The sequence below is a fragment of the Ptychodera flava genome, chromosome 9, assembly GCF_041260155.1.
Source record: "Ptychodera flava strain L36383 chromosome 9, AS_Pfla_20210202, whole genome shotgun sequence".
Lineage (NCBI taxonomy): Eukaryota > Metazoa > Hemichordata > Enteropneusta > Ptychoderidae > Ptychodera > Ptychodera flava.
This window is the reverse complement of record NC_091936.1, coordinates 3,058,516-3,075,938: the sequence shown is the minus strand read 5'-3', so window position 1 is coordinate 3,075,938 and position 17,423 is coordinate 3,058,516. Positions and strand designations below refer to the sequence as shown.

Below are 17,423 nucleotides of genomic sequence, written 5' to 3'. Positions count from 1 at the left end.
GATGCTTTGAAGCACACTCAATGCAAGTTCCAACGCTGCACAAATATTCAACCCTAATGCATTGGAGTTCACCGATGTCATAAAATCGACCAACGTGCCTTTTAGATCACTTAAATCACTTTATTGCATAACAACACTCTTCGGAAAGCGCTGTATAGCAAGAACAAAACTAAACACCGCATAAAACAAAGTTGTAGATGTCTTTACCTGCAGCTGCTGGGGGAAACATAGTGTTTGTAATATATTTCATGAGCGACAGCTTTTTTATTCCCAATAAAGCCGGGAATGACGGAATGGCAAAACTCTCTCTCTCTCTCTCTCTCTCTCTCTCTCTCTCTCTCTCTCTCTCATAAAAAGGGGGAAAAATTTCGAAATATAGTGAAGAAATCACAAGACTAGCCTTCCTTTAATGAAAAAGTAGGCCTAGACCCACTGAAATGTCGTGCATTCATAGATATCCCGGGTAGATATCAAGTTGTTCATAAATGGGTCGAACCATTTATTGAAAAGGCTAACAAGTAAACATTTCATCTTCATCAGTGAGGTTTATCGAATTTATGCCACGGTGTCACACTGTCTATTAAGCTTATATATAATATTTGATTTTCCCCTTGATTTTCCATAGTATAGGCCTATAGGCCTATCTTGTTAATAGCAAAGCCATTGTCGTATGACCCTGCTGAATAAACTTGATGAGATAAAACTTTGGCACCATGTCATGTTAACTGCAGTACTGTACCTCGATACCCAGGCAAAACCTCGAGCTGCAGTATTGCAGCTACCTGTCATGCACGTGTGCATGATGTGGCAATACATTTAGTCCCAGAACAGTGAAACAGGTGGTCGGTTCCCACACGAATGGCATCGAAGCAATCCATCACTGTAAAAATTGATACTTTTAAGCTAAAACCCAAAAGTCTCACTTCGATAATTACAGTCTACTTTTTGCAACATATCGATGTCTTTAAAGGTGAAGTACACAAATGATAATGAAACATTAGAAACAAGAAGAAGTACTATTTGACACTAGTGAAAGTGACCAATAGCAATCGGAAGTTCATCTCGTGAACGAGCCTACTTCCGGCAGAATTCATAAATATGGCGGATTGCGTTTGACGAAGGAAAGGGAACATGAAATAGCTGCGCTGAGCTAAAATATATCGCACTGCTTGCAAACGATGGACCACTCCATTTACAAGAAGGCACATTTACAATCATGGTAAGTGCAGTTTTCTGTTTCCTAGAGTCGGTGACCCCATCCGAAATCAGTTCCCTAGGACATTATTTGTTTTGACTGTTGCGACCCATCGCTGTTACCTTCGGCAGTTACGAGTTGCGTGCTGTACAGACGACTTGTAACATTATTTCACTCTCAACGTGTATTGAACTGTTGAAATATCGTCATTAAAATTAATGACATATCAAGTGATTAGTTATGTGTATGAAGTCGGCAGACATATTGTGTATGCATGCGACATCAAACGACGCCATTACAAGTGCAGTCGATTTGGAGTCGTTCGTATTTGTGTTGTGATGATGTCGTCAGTGCCCCGTGACATGTTGAATTTGAGCTGTGCGTGAAGTGACGTTAGCGTGCCCACATGGTTGTATTCATATTCTGTTGTCCCGAAGATTATCGACTTTTATCGATACATGATCGGTAGAAGTCCCCCGTTCACCAGTGGATGGCAAATTTTATCTCAATTCACCCGTGTTCTCATTTCGGCGATATAGTCAAACTGTAGACTCTCGGTTTATGAAAACAATCGATTCAATTAACACCTAAACTTTACGCTAAGCTCCTTCGTTACGTTCTGTTTTTTTTTGTGTGTGTTTTGTTAAGGTTGATTGTGTATCACACAAACGAGTAGAACAAGATTATGAACAATATGAGAGTTAATGAATATGAATAATTATGGTAAACCGTTTACGTGTAATATCTCAATACCTGCACGTACGATGTGGATAAATGAAATCATGGAACTAAATATGGCACATGGTATATTGTTGGTAGTCAGCGTGTCAAGGGAATCCCAATACATTTTGCACATAACACGACTTCCGCTTCAATGGATAAAGTTTACAGGGACATTCTTGGAATGGTATGGAAACTTCAAACATGTAGAGGAAGAGAGCTACCAAGCAGAAGTTTTGTTTCATTGTAACTGTTTAACTTTTCCTTAAATAATTCCACAAATTAGAAAAGAGCCAAAGTTATTGTGGTGTTATGCATCATGTTTTGGCGTACTGAATTCCAATAATATAAGGGTTACAACAAGGTTGGTTACAACATGATGAACATGTTGAAAATAAACAAAGATAGGGGGCGTGGCAAATGCCCCTCTGTGACCTTGGTTCACAGGTCATTTCATATCAATCTTAACATTATAGATGAGTGAAATGGTCTTATTTACTCAGCAAATAATCTGACATGTCAATAACTGATCATGTGATTGAAGTTTCCATAATGCCAATAAAATAAAATACAAAGAAATAAATATACTCATTTAAAATTTGAAAGGATGTGGTTATCCTGAAAACGTGCATGATTTGTGAATAGTTGTGTTGATATTTGCATTGTAATCTGCATTCTGTAGGGATAAAGAAAGTTGGCTTTACTTCCTTTCTAGCCATATCAGATTGTGATTTATGGCACACAGAACTTGTTAACAGTACACTGTAGGAATTTTAGGGGGTGGATACAGTGGTCTTTCGGTTCCGGTGGTACAGGGTAGCTTCATCTGTGCAGGAGGTTGGAACCAGAGTCATTACTGTTGTATCATTTACATGCTCAAGGCATAGCTACAGCATTGTCCAAAGGATTTGAATAGGCAACTAGACCAAACATTATTTAGAATGCTGTTATGTTTGAAATGGAGAGATGCTGTCAGAACAATAGTCCTATCGGTGATACTTGGTCCGAAAGGTTACAGAACTTTCTCAAGAGGGTAAGAGAGTCTCTTGTTTGAAGATCTGTGACCACTCACTCATAATTCTAGACTTCACACTGATTATGGGAATGCTACTGAACATTGAACATTTTATTGACTAGAAACTTGGTCATTTGAAGAGTGTGCACTGGTGTGATTTTGACAGTTTCTCATGTGTAAGTTATGGGAGAGTAGATCCAGTGTTTTGTCAAGAGTGGTAAGCAGGTAAATGTTACTGGGGTTCTCCTGTCATTTTATTGGAGTTCCCCTTGATATATCAATGCATTCAGGTTTATTATATTACATGGGTTGGCATATGATTACATCATTTACCAGTGTTCCCCAACCGTAGCAAAACACTGAGATCGTTCTGTCTACATGTATGTAAGTCTCTCAGTTTTATCTCTGATACTCAGTACATTTAGATTCTCTCAATTGTACATATGCCTTTGCTTTCTAAGTTTCGATTATGTATGATTAGCTGCTGGAATGTTGCCATGATAATAATCAGGAGATCAAGACTGTAATTTTTGATGTTACATGTAGTTTTTGATGCTATTGTAAGGTCATGTATTTAATAAGCTTCATGTAAATTCTTTGTTTGAATCTGCCTGATTTGCCAACAATTGCAGTTTGTTTTAACCTTATTGCCTCTTATGTCAAGATGTTTTACAACAAACTAAGTACTTCAAATTATTTTGAACATTATTGAAAAGTAACTTTTTAGAGCTTGTGATCCAAATATACATGTACATATAATGTATTCCTATTTCTTGTACATAGTTTGAAGCAGATATCAAGTTTGGTGGAGACTGACTCCAAAGTTTATTACATAATCACAGATTGACTAATTTATCTGTAACTATAAATATTTATTTTTGTTTTCATTTTGCAGGATGAGGTAAAGGCATATGGCTGGGGTATTTTAACCCTAGTCTTGTTCTTTACCACTTTTGGATTCTGTGCTCCAGTTTATTTGTTGGTATACCTGATTACATTTATTGCAGGGTAAGTACAAAATCTGATGTACATTACAACTTTTGATTACAATTAAGACTCGCTTTCTTCTTTTTCTCAAAAATTTACCACAGAGTTGAGTAGTCTATGATCTACTCTTGTCAGTCTTGAGGTAGTTTATGATCTACTCTTGTCAGTCTTGAGGTCAACATGTTGTCAAACTTCTGATCAAGTTACACTTTGTAGTTACAACTAGAATGTCTGGAAAAAGAACAAATCATGTGATGTGATCAAAGGTTTAACTGACCCAGCTGTTCACAAAAGTAAAACCTAAAGATGACAAAACACACAAGTACAGTAAAACCTTTGATCACAGCACTTGATCATAACACACTAAAACTTTCAGACATGTACAGAATCGTTGTATTATGGATATTTTTTGTCTCAAAATGACGTTCACGCTTGTACTGTGGTACAGCACCAGGTTTCATAGATAAAGCACACAGTACAAATGCCTGTGATCTTGGATAAAAAGATCACAATACTAGTACTACTATTTGATTTCCTCATTGAGATTTGATGTGTAGAAATTATCAACAAGTATAGCCCATGTTGCCACTCATGGAAGCAAATGCATAAATTCTGATCAAAGAGCTTTGCTTGAGCAATAACTAGATTTAATCGCGCCTAGAAATCCTAAAAAATTAAATTGACTCCACAAAAGTCTGACAGACACCTGATACAGCTGAACAATGATTACAAAATGATCAATTAATGATATTGTAAAAAGTTGGATGACGTAAAGAGTTTTTGGACATTCAAGGGGACTGTGGTATAGTCCAGAGTGGGCAGTAAGTTTTCCATGTGTGTTGTAAAATGGTATTATCCACATAGTTTGCAGCAGATTTACTCTGCCTTGCCCCAACAGTACATGTATACCCCTTTTCCTGCCGAGCGCCCCTGTCCGTTATCCTGCCAAGTTGGTCAAAACCGGCCCCCTTTTCCGTGTCTACAGAAGATAGGCTCTCCTGCACGCTTTCCTGCCAGGCATTTGGCGGGAAAATACCGCATTTTTGGGGTACGATTACCGACCATATATGTATTAGACTTCAAAAATTTTGCATGCCCGTATAGAGGGCAACCGCTGATGAGGTTGTGTCGAGAAAAGAATGAGGTCTTGGGCGTTGTTTGCCCCGGGGGACGTGCACTTTTATGCCCTTTTCTAGCTTACTTTTGCGGAAGTAAAGCTCGTTCGCCGTCACGCACGTCCACACCGGGGAAACATCACCTCGCTCGTGAGTTAGTAGAAGACCCAGGGGTTAGTGCTATGGGTGCGGCAGCACCCTCAAACCTGTCCTGTTCCCCCTGGGTTGTGTCACTTGGCCACGTACTTTGAATGACTTGGAAGAGTCGCACAGTGCAGTCTGCTTTGACGTAGTGTCAACGACATAGCTTCGCCATTGAAGGGAAGCGTGTACGTAGTTTGGCCAGTTCAGTGCACACTTAGCTCGTTAGTGTTACCGTTTCCTAACAGGTTAGTTGTGCAGTTGTTACTAAGGTGCAGTTTTGTACCACCTTAGCTCTGGACAGTGCAACTGCTCTATGCACTAACCCAAACGACAGATGGTTGGTACAACGTCTACGTTGCACGAGCACAGCCTCCGTTGGGCTGTGCCCCTCCCACGTGATACAACGCACGTTCATCCATTACTATAGCGTCCTTACGGATCTGCCAAAAACGAAAGTGGGGGTAAAAACAAAACAAACGAAAATATGCGATCATAGATAGTATTTTATTCGGGAATAATTACATTATGCCGAACAATAAATCTCGGAGTCTGTCTCGACGTCCGAGTGCATGGTCCGTGTTTCAAAAATTACAATCGGGGTGGCAGATCCGTGTTACAAAAATTATAATAGGGGGAATTGTACAAAATAATCCGTCTAAACAAAACAAACGAAAATATGCGATCCATAGATAGTATTTTATTCGGGAATAATTTACATTATGCCGAATAATAAATCTCAGAGTCTGTCTCGACGTCCGAGTGCATGGTCCGTGTTACAAAGATTACAATCGGGGGGATTGTACAAAATAATCTGTGTTTCAATTTACAATCAGCGGGATCGTAAAGCACAAACAAACGGCACAACCGTGCTCAAAATGTGATCATGGTCCGTGTTAAGAATACAGTCAAGCCACTGTGAGGCGAAGCTGTCCCCTGTCCGTTATTTACGTCGGGTTCTCTTGCTGATGGGTGTCGTCGGGGCTGTGTGAGTAGAGGTCTGCACGCCAACGCTCCTCTTACCTCGTAGCATCATGCGATGATGAAAAGCCGCAAAACACTCGCCCTCGTGAAGATGAACCCGCGCAGACTACATCCTTTGGACGTCTCAGACAGTCGTCCGCTCGCAGTGGTCTTACCCTCTCTGCTGCATACTTTACAGCATTTCTGCCGCCCCTCCAAACGGCTGACAACGTGCATCGGCTGATTTTGTGGATTTATGTACGAGGCAAGAGAAACGGTGGCCTCGACCTCTCTCACACTGGGCTGCGATCGCCCACAATAACCGCCAATGAGTTGTTTCCCGACACGCAGATGAAACATCTTATGGGTCAGCTTACTATCAGGGTGTACATGCTTGAAGCATATATGCATTTACCAGGGCAACATCAATCAGGTAACATGCCAGATATGTCCACCATCTGTGATTCTTGCGCCCAGTGTGAAAGTACTTGCGCTTCTGGTTGGCTCGGTCGACACCTCCCATGTACCGGCGATAATTATACAGCGACAGAGGCACTTGTCGCTGCTCGTCTCCCTCCCCCACTGGCACGCACTCCAAGGGTGGATAGACCGTATTCAAGATCAGCACCTGAGCGTTACTATCCTGATAAGCAGTGATGTTAAGACGAGAGTCCATTCTGGTCGTGGCTTTCATATCCCCAACAGACAGAGGAAGGCGCTTCCCTTTACTCGGCGGAATTAATTGAGGGGGCATGGTGCGACGATTACGCCAGTTAAAGCTCCCGACCATGTAGGTCCCGGTCTCCATCAGCTCTCTAGCAGTAACGACCGTGCTAAACAGGCTATCACAAAATAGGCTGTGATTATATCCACAAAATGGCTGGACCAGCTCCATCGTAATTCTTTTCACCACACCTCACTCCTGCCGTCTCCCATCAGTCCGATCCCGAAATTTCACACCTAGGTACGGTGCAAAGTTAGCGATGTATGCAGTGGTGGAGTCGCACAGCTGCCATATCTTAAAACCGTCTCGATCAGGCTTATGCGGTAATCTCTGCTTAAATTTAGAACGGCCGTTAATTCGCACCATGCCCTCGTCGATGGAGATCTCTCTACCCATCTTATAATTATTTACGCACCTGTCAACTATGGGCTCCATCCATGGATTGATTTTATAAAGGGGATCCTCCTGACACCGACGTCGGCGGCGTGCCTCATCAGGATCACGACGTGGATCGTTCTCTGGGTCTGCCAGATGAAAATATCGCATAAGCTGCTGAAAGCGACTGCGGGTAATCACAGTAGAAATACCCTGGTTTCTCAGAAATGGATCGCTAGACCAATAATCCTCCACTGATGATTTACGGTCGATACCCATACAGACTAAGACGCCAATGAACGCCTGCACCTCTCGGTAGTCAGCGTTACGCCAGTATTTATCTATCTTCCTAGCGATATATCGCTGGTGGAATTTGGCGTATTTATTAGTCTCGTCCTTTGCCAATCTGATCAGTGTAGCTGGAATAAACTTTAAAAAGTAATCGATCTCACGGGAGTGGCTGGGCAAGGTGAAAGTCGGTCCTCTCTCATGGTCAAAATCGGTCTCCTCAAATATATTAGCATCGGTAGTTTCTGACATACGCCAGACAGGAGGGGTGTCGTCCTCCGCCAACACAGCAGCAACGTCATCATCGTCGTCAGAGCTTGCCTCACCTACATACTGCCTGTCATAAAAGTCATCGTCCTCTGCCGCATCCTCGTCAACCTCCGAGTCGGACTCAGCGGTGATATCACCGTCGTCTGGGCGTCTGGGCCTGAACTCGCCCGTAGCGGCATCAAGGATCATATCTGGCTCAAAATCAGGTGGGCTATCCTGATAACGAACCCTCCGCACTATCTTTTTCGGCGGGGACATCGCAGCACACGAAACTATGGCAGGAGCGGGCTGGGCAGCCTCTGCTGATGACGAGGACTCAAGCTCTTTCGCACTGGGCACAGGAACCTCTCCTGACGCAGGATGAGGGCTCATGGTGCACGCAACAGGTGGTGTCTCTCCCGGAGCAGCCGGGGGAGAACCAATGGCATCAGCCGTCTCGTTACTAACTGTCTCACTAGCAGCAGCAGACGTAGTCTGTGCAGGTGAAGTATCTCCCACAAGAGCAGATGTAGTCTCTGCAGGTGAAGTAGTCTCTCCCGGAGCAGCCGGGTGAGAACCACTGGCAGCGGTGACCCATCATCATCCTCATCGGCAGAACGATCAGTCTTACGTTTACGCTTACCACTGGGTTTTTCAGCCGGAGATAGCTTCGCCTTACGGGAGCGTTTCTTGCCCGACTTCTTAGAACGTTTACTAGGGACATCACAACGATCGCTACCACTACCGCCCGGAGACTCTGCATCTTTGAGCTTCAGTCGTCTGCTCGCCTTCAGAAAACTTTTGCGGTCCGTCAAGCTCATGTCTGGAACGGTGTCGACAGACTAGCAGGTCCCACCCTTTTAAAGCCACAGGGAAACAAAGCCCTGGACATGATTGGATGCAGGGGTGTTTATATATGCAGCCACCTGTTATTATAATGGACCTACGGCAATCAGTCCACCAACCGGCGCTGACATTCCTACCCGTCATGTAAATTGCCTGTCCGCACCATTTGATATGCTAATAATACTCATTTGCAATGCAAATCCCTCGAGCACTTAGCATAACATAGTCAGTGTCATTAGCATCTCAACTTGACATTCCGTCCAGCTGGGTACGTGGCATGCGCACCTGCCACCCAAGGACGTTGGCCCAAGCCCATGTTTAGTACGGGTGGGAAACCCGTATCTTTAACCTCATGTCCCTTCTAAGTACGCCTGCGCAGGGCGTATTGTCATCCAAGTCGGTGACAAGCAAACCCGACAGATCGCCCATTAAGCAGTAATGGACTGGCCGTCTCGCTCTTGTACGGCAACGAACAGTGCTTCAGCGGCTTGTTTAGGTCATAACCGTCGCCTGCCGAGCGGCTTACCCAACTAAGGCGGTCAAAGATGAAGGATGCCAAAATTGTCAACAGCTGTCTCGGCGTCGTCCGTTGGGCAAACATGGCTCCTTCAAATAACGTGGCCAGCACGTCTACGTCATCAGTGGTGATGACGACCCTTCATTGACGCCCGAGTGCGTAAAACTCGGAATATACCGACAGGTACCTCTACCTGAGTCGGTCATACTACGGTATAAACCAAACACAGGTCTGCCAACTCCCGTTAGACTCGGCGTTAGCCGAACTTCACAGGGACAACATAGTCGTAACAAGTCGGTGAACAACGGTTCACGCACCTAACCGCAGCCGCCAAGTCGGTGAACAATGGTATCAAATTTTGAGGCCATGTTCGTGAATGGCAAGGCTGAGGTGGTGTGTTTCGTTGCACGGCTTGAACGTCTAGAGCCAAGTGCAGCCGACAACGTCCGACATCTGAGTGGGTAGTCTTTTCGAGAAGGTAACAAGTCGGTTAAAAGCGGTGGTTACCCTTCACAAATGTCGCTCAAGTCCGTTCGGATCAGTTCCATGTCAGGGACTGATCAAGCCGAGTCCGTCAAATCCGTCCGCACTTCCCGTCAATCAGGACTAAGTCCGTGATTTTCGTCTCGCACCATTGGCAAAAATTGCACCGCCAGCTGAGGCGGTCTTAGGCGGTTGCCTTACAGATTAGCGTTGCCGAGACGGTCAATTTCGGCCGCAATCTATGTAGTGCCTCAGAGCCAAGTTAGCCCAAACTCCGCTAGGATACGTCACCGTGCTAACCTGCCAAGTACACTACTCGTCCCCCCAAAAAAAACCAGTCCCCCAATGGGGTGGGGGACTGGCTGGGTAGCTTCTGCACCTTTCCCTGTCGTTGGACTCTCTGTGAACCCATTTCGAGAGCAAACGCCGTTCCTCGCCCAAAACCTGTCCTCGAACGACCCCTAGCGCGAGCAAGGGTTTGCTACACGTAGTTCCGTCGACTAGGCAGGAAAGGGGTACCAAAAAGTAGCCCGATTTCCACCGCCTTGGCAGGATAACGGCCGAGGCTGCTCAGATTCTAGCTACACCGAATTTCAAGCGGATTTTCACCGACTTGGCAGGAAAAGGGATACACGATGGATAGTACACATTTATGTAGCTCTTATAATACATGTACATGTAAGTTTGCTTTGTTTTATGCAATACTAACTTGCTTCAAGTCATTGATCACATCAATGCACCACAGTAAGAACCAATTTAGTGAACTTTGGTTGAAGAATAACAAACATGCAGGAATACACTTAGATGTTTTCAGTGGGCCCACAAATAAACAAGGCGAAATGCCATCTTTGAGTGCAGACTGCAGATAGCATGATAGAGCTGCCTTTATTAAAATCTAGTCCGATTTCAGTGTACCGGGGGTAGTTCAAAACCAAACATGTTTGTCGAGAGCACTGTTCTTTCATGGATATTTGACTCAGTGTCAATTTATTATATCTGTGTACTCTTTTGACATGGTTTGTATGAAAACATTTTCTGAAAAAGTTACAGTCCCGTTAAATCAGGATGAGAGAAATGAATATTCCCCAGTTACTGATATTTGAAATTCAAAATGGCCACCATTGCACGATTTATACAATGTATGGGAAAAATTTTGAATTTTGATATTTACAAAAAAACTAGACAGTGCAAAGTTCTTTGGATACCTGCAATGTGTGCTGAAATACACACGTCTTAGCGTTAGTTACATGTATAAGTCAGATTTCAGTAACCAGTATGTCATGTAAGTCATAAATGATATCTATTCATTGGGATTGAATTGTCAGTACAAGCTTCTACTTTTAGTACAAGCTTCTACTTTTAGTACTTACCTTGTGTTGTTATTACAAATTGTTTCAACACGTACTCTTTGGTATATTGCAATAAAAAAGAAACTGATTACTGTTTTCATGATAAATTTCATTCATTGATTTTCTTTACTTATTTCAGGGGAGCTGTTCAATCACTCTCCAACCCCTCGCACAGCTGATTTCAGAAGAGCAAATTTCAGCTCACCAGCCATTTTCAAATCGCATGCCCTGCTTAAAGATAGGCTAGCCACAATTTGCTATGTTCTGTTTCAGTTTAAAGGTAACATTAAGAACCACAGGGTCATTGAGATATTTGTTGAATAAAGTTGAATGACAAAGATATTGAAATCATGATAGTCTAAACGTCATGGACATTTTACTCCAGATATTTTCTCTTCAACAGTGTTCCAAGATCCTTGGTTTTGTTTACATAATTTTGGTACACAACATATACACACAATATTGTGTCTTGAACTATATGTGTCTTCTCAAACCAATGAAAAATAGTCCATAAGAGGACAAAGTTCCCATTCTAAGTGTTATTTTGTAAATTTTGAAATATAAAGGGCCACTCATGCTAACTTTTGATGATTTTTTAGCTACTATAGACTATAGTCTATAGAAGCTATTGGGATGGGTATCCGTCCGGCGTCCGGCGTCAGTCTGTATGTATGTATGTATGTATGTCCGTTTGTGAGGCGTCCGTCCACTCAAATATCTTGAGAACCGCAGTACTTACTGATTTGATATTTGTTGTGTAGATGAAAAATATGATTTTGAGAAACTATTTTTTTTAATTTTTTGATATTGTTGAAAATGGGCAAATTAATGCCAAAAAAGGCGTTTTTGGTAAAAAATCTTCTTCTTCATAACCGCTGGTCAGACAGCTTTGTTATTTGGTATACAGGTCCCTAGGGACAACCCAACTTGGATTTGTTCAAATTGTGATGAAATATGCAAATCTGTATTTTTAAGGAATTTTTTTGGTCATTTTTGAGCAAAATTTGACTTACATTGTATGTAATTCTTGTACTGTATAAACCCTATCAATTCACCCAGAAAAAAATAATTAATATGATTTTAAATAATTGAATTAATTAGGAAATCATCAAAGCCAAAATAATATTAGTGTAGAATTATCAGAAAGTTCAACTTTTTTTGACAGTTCATGGTGAAATGCTTACCATCTTGGAGGATTAAACTTTGACATATTCTGAACCGTCATTTATTGTGCCCTGTATGTTATCTAAAAGAAATTGCTCAAAATAGTTTGTCATGATAGGGTGGTCAAATAAATAGAGATAGAGAAAGTTCTAATTTCCATTTATGGTTGACTTGGTAAGGACAAAATAAAATTACTTTTTGAGGAAAAAAATAGAGTGGTCAATTAAAATAGTGGTCAAAGTGATAGGGTTTTTATGGTAAAGCTTGGCTGTAAGATTCCTCATGTGCTATTTATAGCAATTATGCAATCTGTGTAAACAGTGCAATGAAAGCCTTACATGATGCTTTTGATGACCTTGAACTTCGTTAAAGAGGAAAGTCCCCTACAAAAGGGGGATTATGGTAAGACTATGCAGATGTGAAAAAGCCACGCTACGGGTAAGACGCACTCGATTTGCTCCGAGATTTCCAGAAATTCGACGGGTGAACGGCGTGAATATCCGTCCAATCTCATACATGACACCTGTGAATGTATGGCGACTGCTTATGTCGAAAAAAAAAAAAACGTTGAAAAACACTGTTATTTAATACAGAGAACGCATATTTTCACAAAGTGTGGGTCCAGAATGTCCATTTGACCTCTGTTCTAAATGTTAATGTATGCTGCCAATCATGATTACTCAAATTCAAATTGCGGCCTAGGCGATCTTGATCCCTGCCGAGCACAACAAACAAAGCGTACTGACTTATCACTAAAATCACCGTTATGTACGTACCTAAACACACGCATACACAACCACATACAACGTAAACGATACGACACATCACAGTCGCTTGAGAGTTATTCAGCTCTGGGACTATTCGCCCCATAGACGAGTATACAGAAGCGAGAACTCGCTTCTGTATACTCGTCTATGGGGCGAATAGTCCCAGAGCTGAATAACTCTCAAGCGACTGTGGACACATGTAATGAACACGCAAGAAACGGCATTTTCTTTTTGGAGTGATTGGTGGTCTTGAAAAAAAAAACGTTTTGTATGTGTTCCTGTAAAAAGTTATGAACATTGAGAGTCTTCACACGTCGTTTTGAAGGCAATCACAATTTCATTTTTTCCTTCAGGCATCGAAACTGAATCTTTTGGCTCACATTTTGAGGAAGTACCTTTAGCATTGTGACAAGTTTGGTCATGTTTATATCGGTTGATTCAATTCAGTTGAGCTGAGTGGAATTGAAATTTCAGTGTCGATTACATCGTTGCCACTATTGCGTTGTAGATCGATCATCCATGATCATCCATACTCGAGTACTCATCGACGACGACCACGGCCCTGCACAGCTGTTCTGGGGGACTCATCAGCGTCATTTACTTTCTTTACCAATGTATTTCAAAATATTTGGCTGACCATGTCACAGATTACTAGTAGTTTCCTTTTGTTGAAGATTCTGGCTTACATATCGGAACAGCAAGCAGCGTATGTATAGTATGCAAATATGCAGGCTCATCTATGGAACTACGGCAACTTTTCCACAACGTCTCAGTCACATGTCATTTGCATATTACGAACGGTCGTCGATGTTTTCCGAGGTTACCTATCCGAGGTAACCGGATATGCAATATGCGCTCACTATACTTCGGGCATGCATACCAAACTCTAAACTGGGGGTCGTAACGTTTTAAATCAGTTTTACTCAAAATTTCTTCACCCTTTCTCTGATTTGTTCGAAATGCCAAAATTACACGGAAAATAAGCTTACGAATGGGTGAAGATTTGTTTTTCAAATTCACAAGTTTTTTTTCCCGTTGCAAGCTGCGTGTAACCCGGCCGTGCGAAGTACCAGTGACCGGCTATTATCTACATCACTGCCAACCAAAAAAGCCATAAAGCTACAAACAGTAGAAGGTTCTAACTTACGATTGCTTACGATCACAATCTACTACCGTCCTTAGAGACTATCATCTATTTGCTAGACTTTCCCCTTATTTTTTATATGTCTAGTTTGCGCGCTTGTACCGAACACGAGATGTTCAGGGCTAGATTTAAACTCAATACAGTGCCCGAGGAAATTCTCTCCTGAACTAAGTCAAGACCTTCGTTTTCTATCTTCCTTCCGAAACTCGTAATACTCTGTCCATTTCAACTACTGGCTTCAATCACAGCGCCTTCACATTCAAATCACCCGCTGCTGTTGTGAGAAAGTATCCGTTCCGTGTTGATGAAAGCCGGGGTTGAAACCAGGGGGTTGAAAACCGGGTCCCATTTGAAATCGCAACGGATTATGCACACATCTACATAGACGCAAAAAGGTTAGCAGAAATTCAGAGATGTATTGAAAGCCATACATCGTTGCTGTTTATTGAGCAAATTGTATGATGGAAATTCGTCTCCTCGAACTCGGCGATACATGAGCGGCCATTCTGTTTCATAACTTCCTATACATGTATTTCTATTGCATACCACAGCGGTCATCGCATCGCTGTCTATCGAACCGCAAAACGACTGTGATTTGAATTCAGTAAATTTTGATTGGATTCGAACTCACAACGTACGGCATACAGTCACCTTAGTAGCGAAGAAATCACAGTCAAGGAAGGTCTCAGGCTGTCGACCAGACCACAGCCCCTCGACCAGTAGGCCTACTCCACCCTAGTTATAATGTAGTCTCGAATTGTGTTGAACCCTACACACTTCCGTAATATTCAGGCAGAGGTGATAATCGGTAGTTCCTGGTGTAAAAGATAGTTTATGTTTCTCTGATAAGCCAACGACTAAGCAGTGTTTAACCATCCCGCCCAGTGTTTGCCATCAACCGACGTCACTACGACGTTGCCTATTGTGCGCCCACGGCGCTGGACTTTCCTCTTTAAGTTTCAAACATTGTCTCTTCAGTGTGCTTTCTCTAAGTACGTACAGTCTCAACTTATTCAACAGAACTTATTTACAATGTTAATTTGAAAGTTAAAATGTGCTTGGTTGATAGGATGAAAATACTGATAAAAAGATTCTTTATAACCTGACAGATATGCTGTTTTCTTATGACGAAAATCTTGATTTAAGCAAGTCTTGTTTACTTTAATTAGAATGTAATTAACTCTCGTTTATTAGCTACTATAGACTAATATAGTCTATAGAAGCTATTGGGATGGGTATCCATCCGGCGTGCACTGTAAGTATGTATGTATGTATGTATGTATGTCCGTTTGTGGGGCGTCCGTCCACTCAAATATCTTGAGAACTGCAGTACTTACTGATTTAATATTTGTGTGGATAAAATATATGATTTTGAGAAACTCTTTTTATTAATTTTTGATATTGTTGAAAATATGCAAATTAGCACCAAAAAAGGCGTTTTTGGTAAAAAATCTTCTTCTTCATAACCGCTGGTCAGACAGCTTTGTTATTTGGTATACAGGTCCCTAGGGATAACCCAACTTAGATTTCTTAAAATTGTGATAAAATATGCAAATCTGTATTTTAACGGAATTTTTTTTTCCATTTTTGGTCAGGCCATCCTGAAATGAGCTATCAAAGATATCCACCTTCTTCATCAATACATGTGTCACAAAAGGTTATTCTCTACATAACACAGCAGAGCTCCGTCAACTGTTGAGTCGCTTGTTTTTTCAAAACCGCTGGTCAGACAGCTTTAATATTTGGTTTACAGGTCTCTAGAATGACCTTAGTGAGATAATTTCATACAGTCAGGAAATACTTAATTTTGTATCCATGTCTATAGTAGCTTCAGGGACTTTGGCCCTATGTTTTCGTTATTTGTATTTTGTATCGCAATCTGAATTTCTTATTCTACTCCCCAAGGAACGTTGAAACATCCACTAGTTAGCTTGTCAAGATAATATCTGTATGTGTAAAATACATTGTTATTGTTGCCAAGTGAATTCTTGTCTAGACCAGAATTCACTTGTCAACAATAACAAAGCTGTTTACATATCTACAGGGTAAGTTGACAAGCTGAATACTGTGTATATCAACATGCTTTGGGAAGTAGAAAAAGAAATTATGGTTGACATTAAAGACAAAAATAAAGAAAAAAATCATCAAAAGTTAGCGTTATTGGCCTTTTAAGAGGTCAACTACATCGGTAGACCTATTGAAACATGCTGAAAATATGATTGAGTATTAAAACAAAAATACCCTCAGACCTTCAAATAATGGATAGAAAAAGTGATCAGAGATATTTTAATCGGTTAATTGCTCAATTAGCAAGCCAAATATTTTGGTCTACAGCGTCAGTGAGGTTTATACTTATTGTAAATTATCAGAAATCAACAATGTGAGTTCATGGTTGCTTTCCAAATGTATTCTCTAGCTCTCTGACTTATACAAAAAACATTAAAAATGAGCAAGATTGTCCCAGGGTTCTCAGTTAATTTTTTTTTCATGTGGGGCAATGTACATTACACTTACAGGTGGAGAAAAATATAGGGATGCTTGGCAGGGGAATATATGAGAAGGGGGTAGCCCCCTCCTACTACAAATAAAACGTCCATTGTTCTTTTTTCAAAGACAAAATCAAAAACAAGAAGCAATACATATGTGTATGTGTGTGCATGTGTATGTGTGTGTGTAAATATATACATACATACATGTACGTGTACATACTTACATACACACTCCACACACACACACTCACACACAGAGTATATATAAACATTGTGTTGGTTTCTGTTAAGTTATCCTTGACCAGGGTAGTGACCCAATTTCCATCCATCATCTAAAGTTTAACCTTGGCTCCCATCACACTTATCCTGAATGTAAATAAACTCATCATTATTGGAGCATAATTTATTTCCTTTATCTTAACTTTACTTATCAATATTTTTCTTTTTTCCTTTACTTCTCCAGTAACACATTGAATTTAGATTCTGTTGATACTGTGGTCAGTTGTACATGTTGCATGTCATCTCATATCCACATAGCTCTTCCTGTTTTACTTCCTTTTGTGATCAAGACAAATCAAGGTTAATACTATTGAAATTCAGTCGCTGTTTCTTCATGAAACAGACTTGGAAACTTTCCTCAATGAAACATTCAATCATTCTCTTTCAAAATCACGGAAAAAAATCAGGGGTCTCTGTGTAAATTTTGGTACGAGAGAATTTAGTATGGTATTACTCATATTTAAAATTCAAAATGGCTGCTATCCCTGTGTTAACTCTACGGGGAAAAAATTTTTGATTGTCAAAAACAACTAAGAAAGTGAAAATTGTTTATAATCAAAAAGCTTGAAAAGGAGCCTCTGTAAGCAGTAGACTAAAAAAGTATTGTGAAAAT

At 41.1% G+C, this 17,423-nt stretch overlaps 1 protein-coding gene across 1 annotated transcript in view; it reads left to right on the top strand.

Annotated features, from left to right (window-relative positions):
* Positions 1 to 1,085: 1,085 nt before the first annotated feature.
* Positions 1,086 to 17,423, top strand: part of LOC139139761 (sorting nexin-13-like) — a 63,040-nt gene continuing 46,702 nt past the window's right edge. Inside the window, exons 1-2 of the mRNA XM_070708660.1 lie at positions 1,086 to 1,219; positions 3,826 to 3,938. Of these exons, the coding sequence (XP_070564761.1) occupies positions 1,217 to 1,219; positions 3,826 to 3,938 (116 nt within the window). The 5' untranslated portion in view covers positions 1,086 to 1,216. The remainder of the gene's footprint in view (positions 1,220 to 3,825; positions 3,939 to 17,423) is intronic.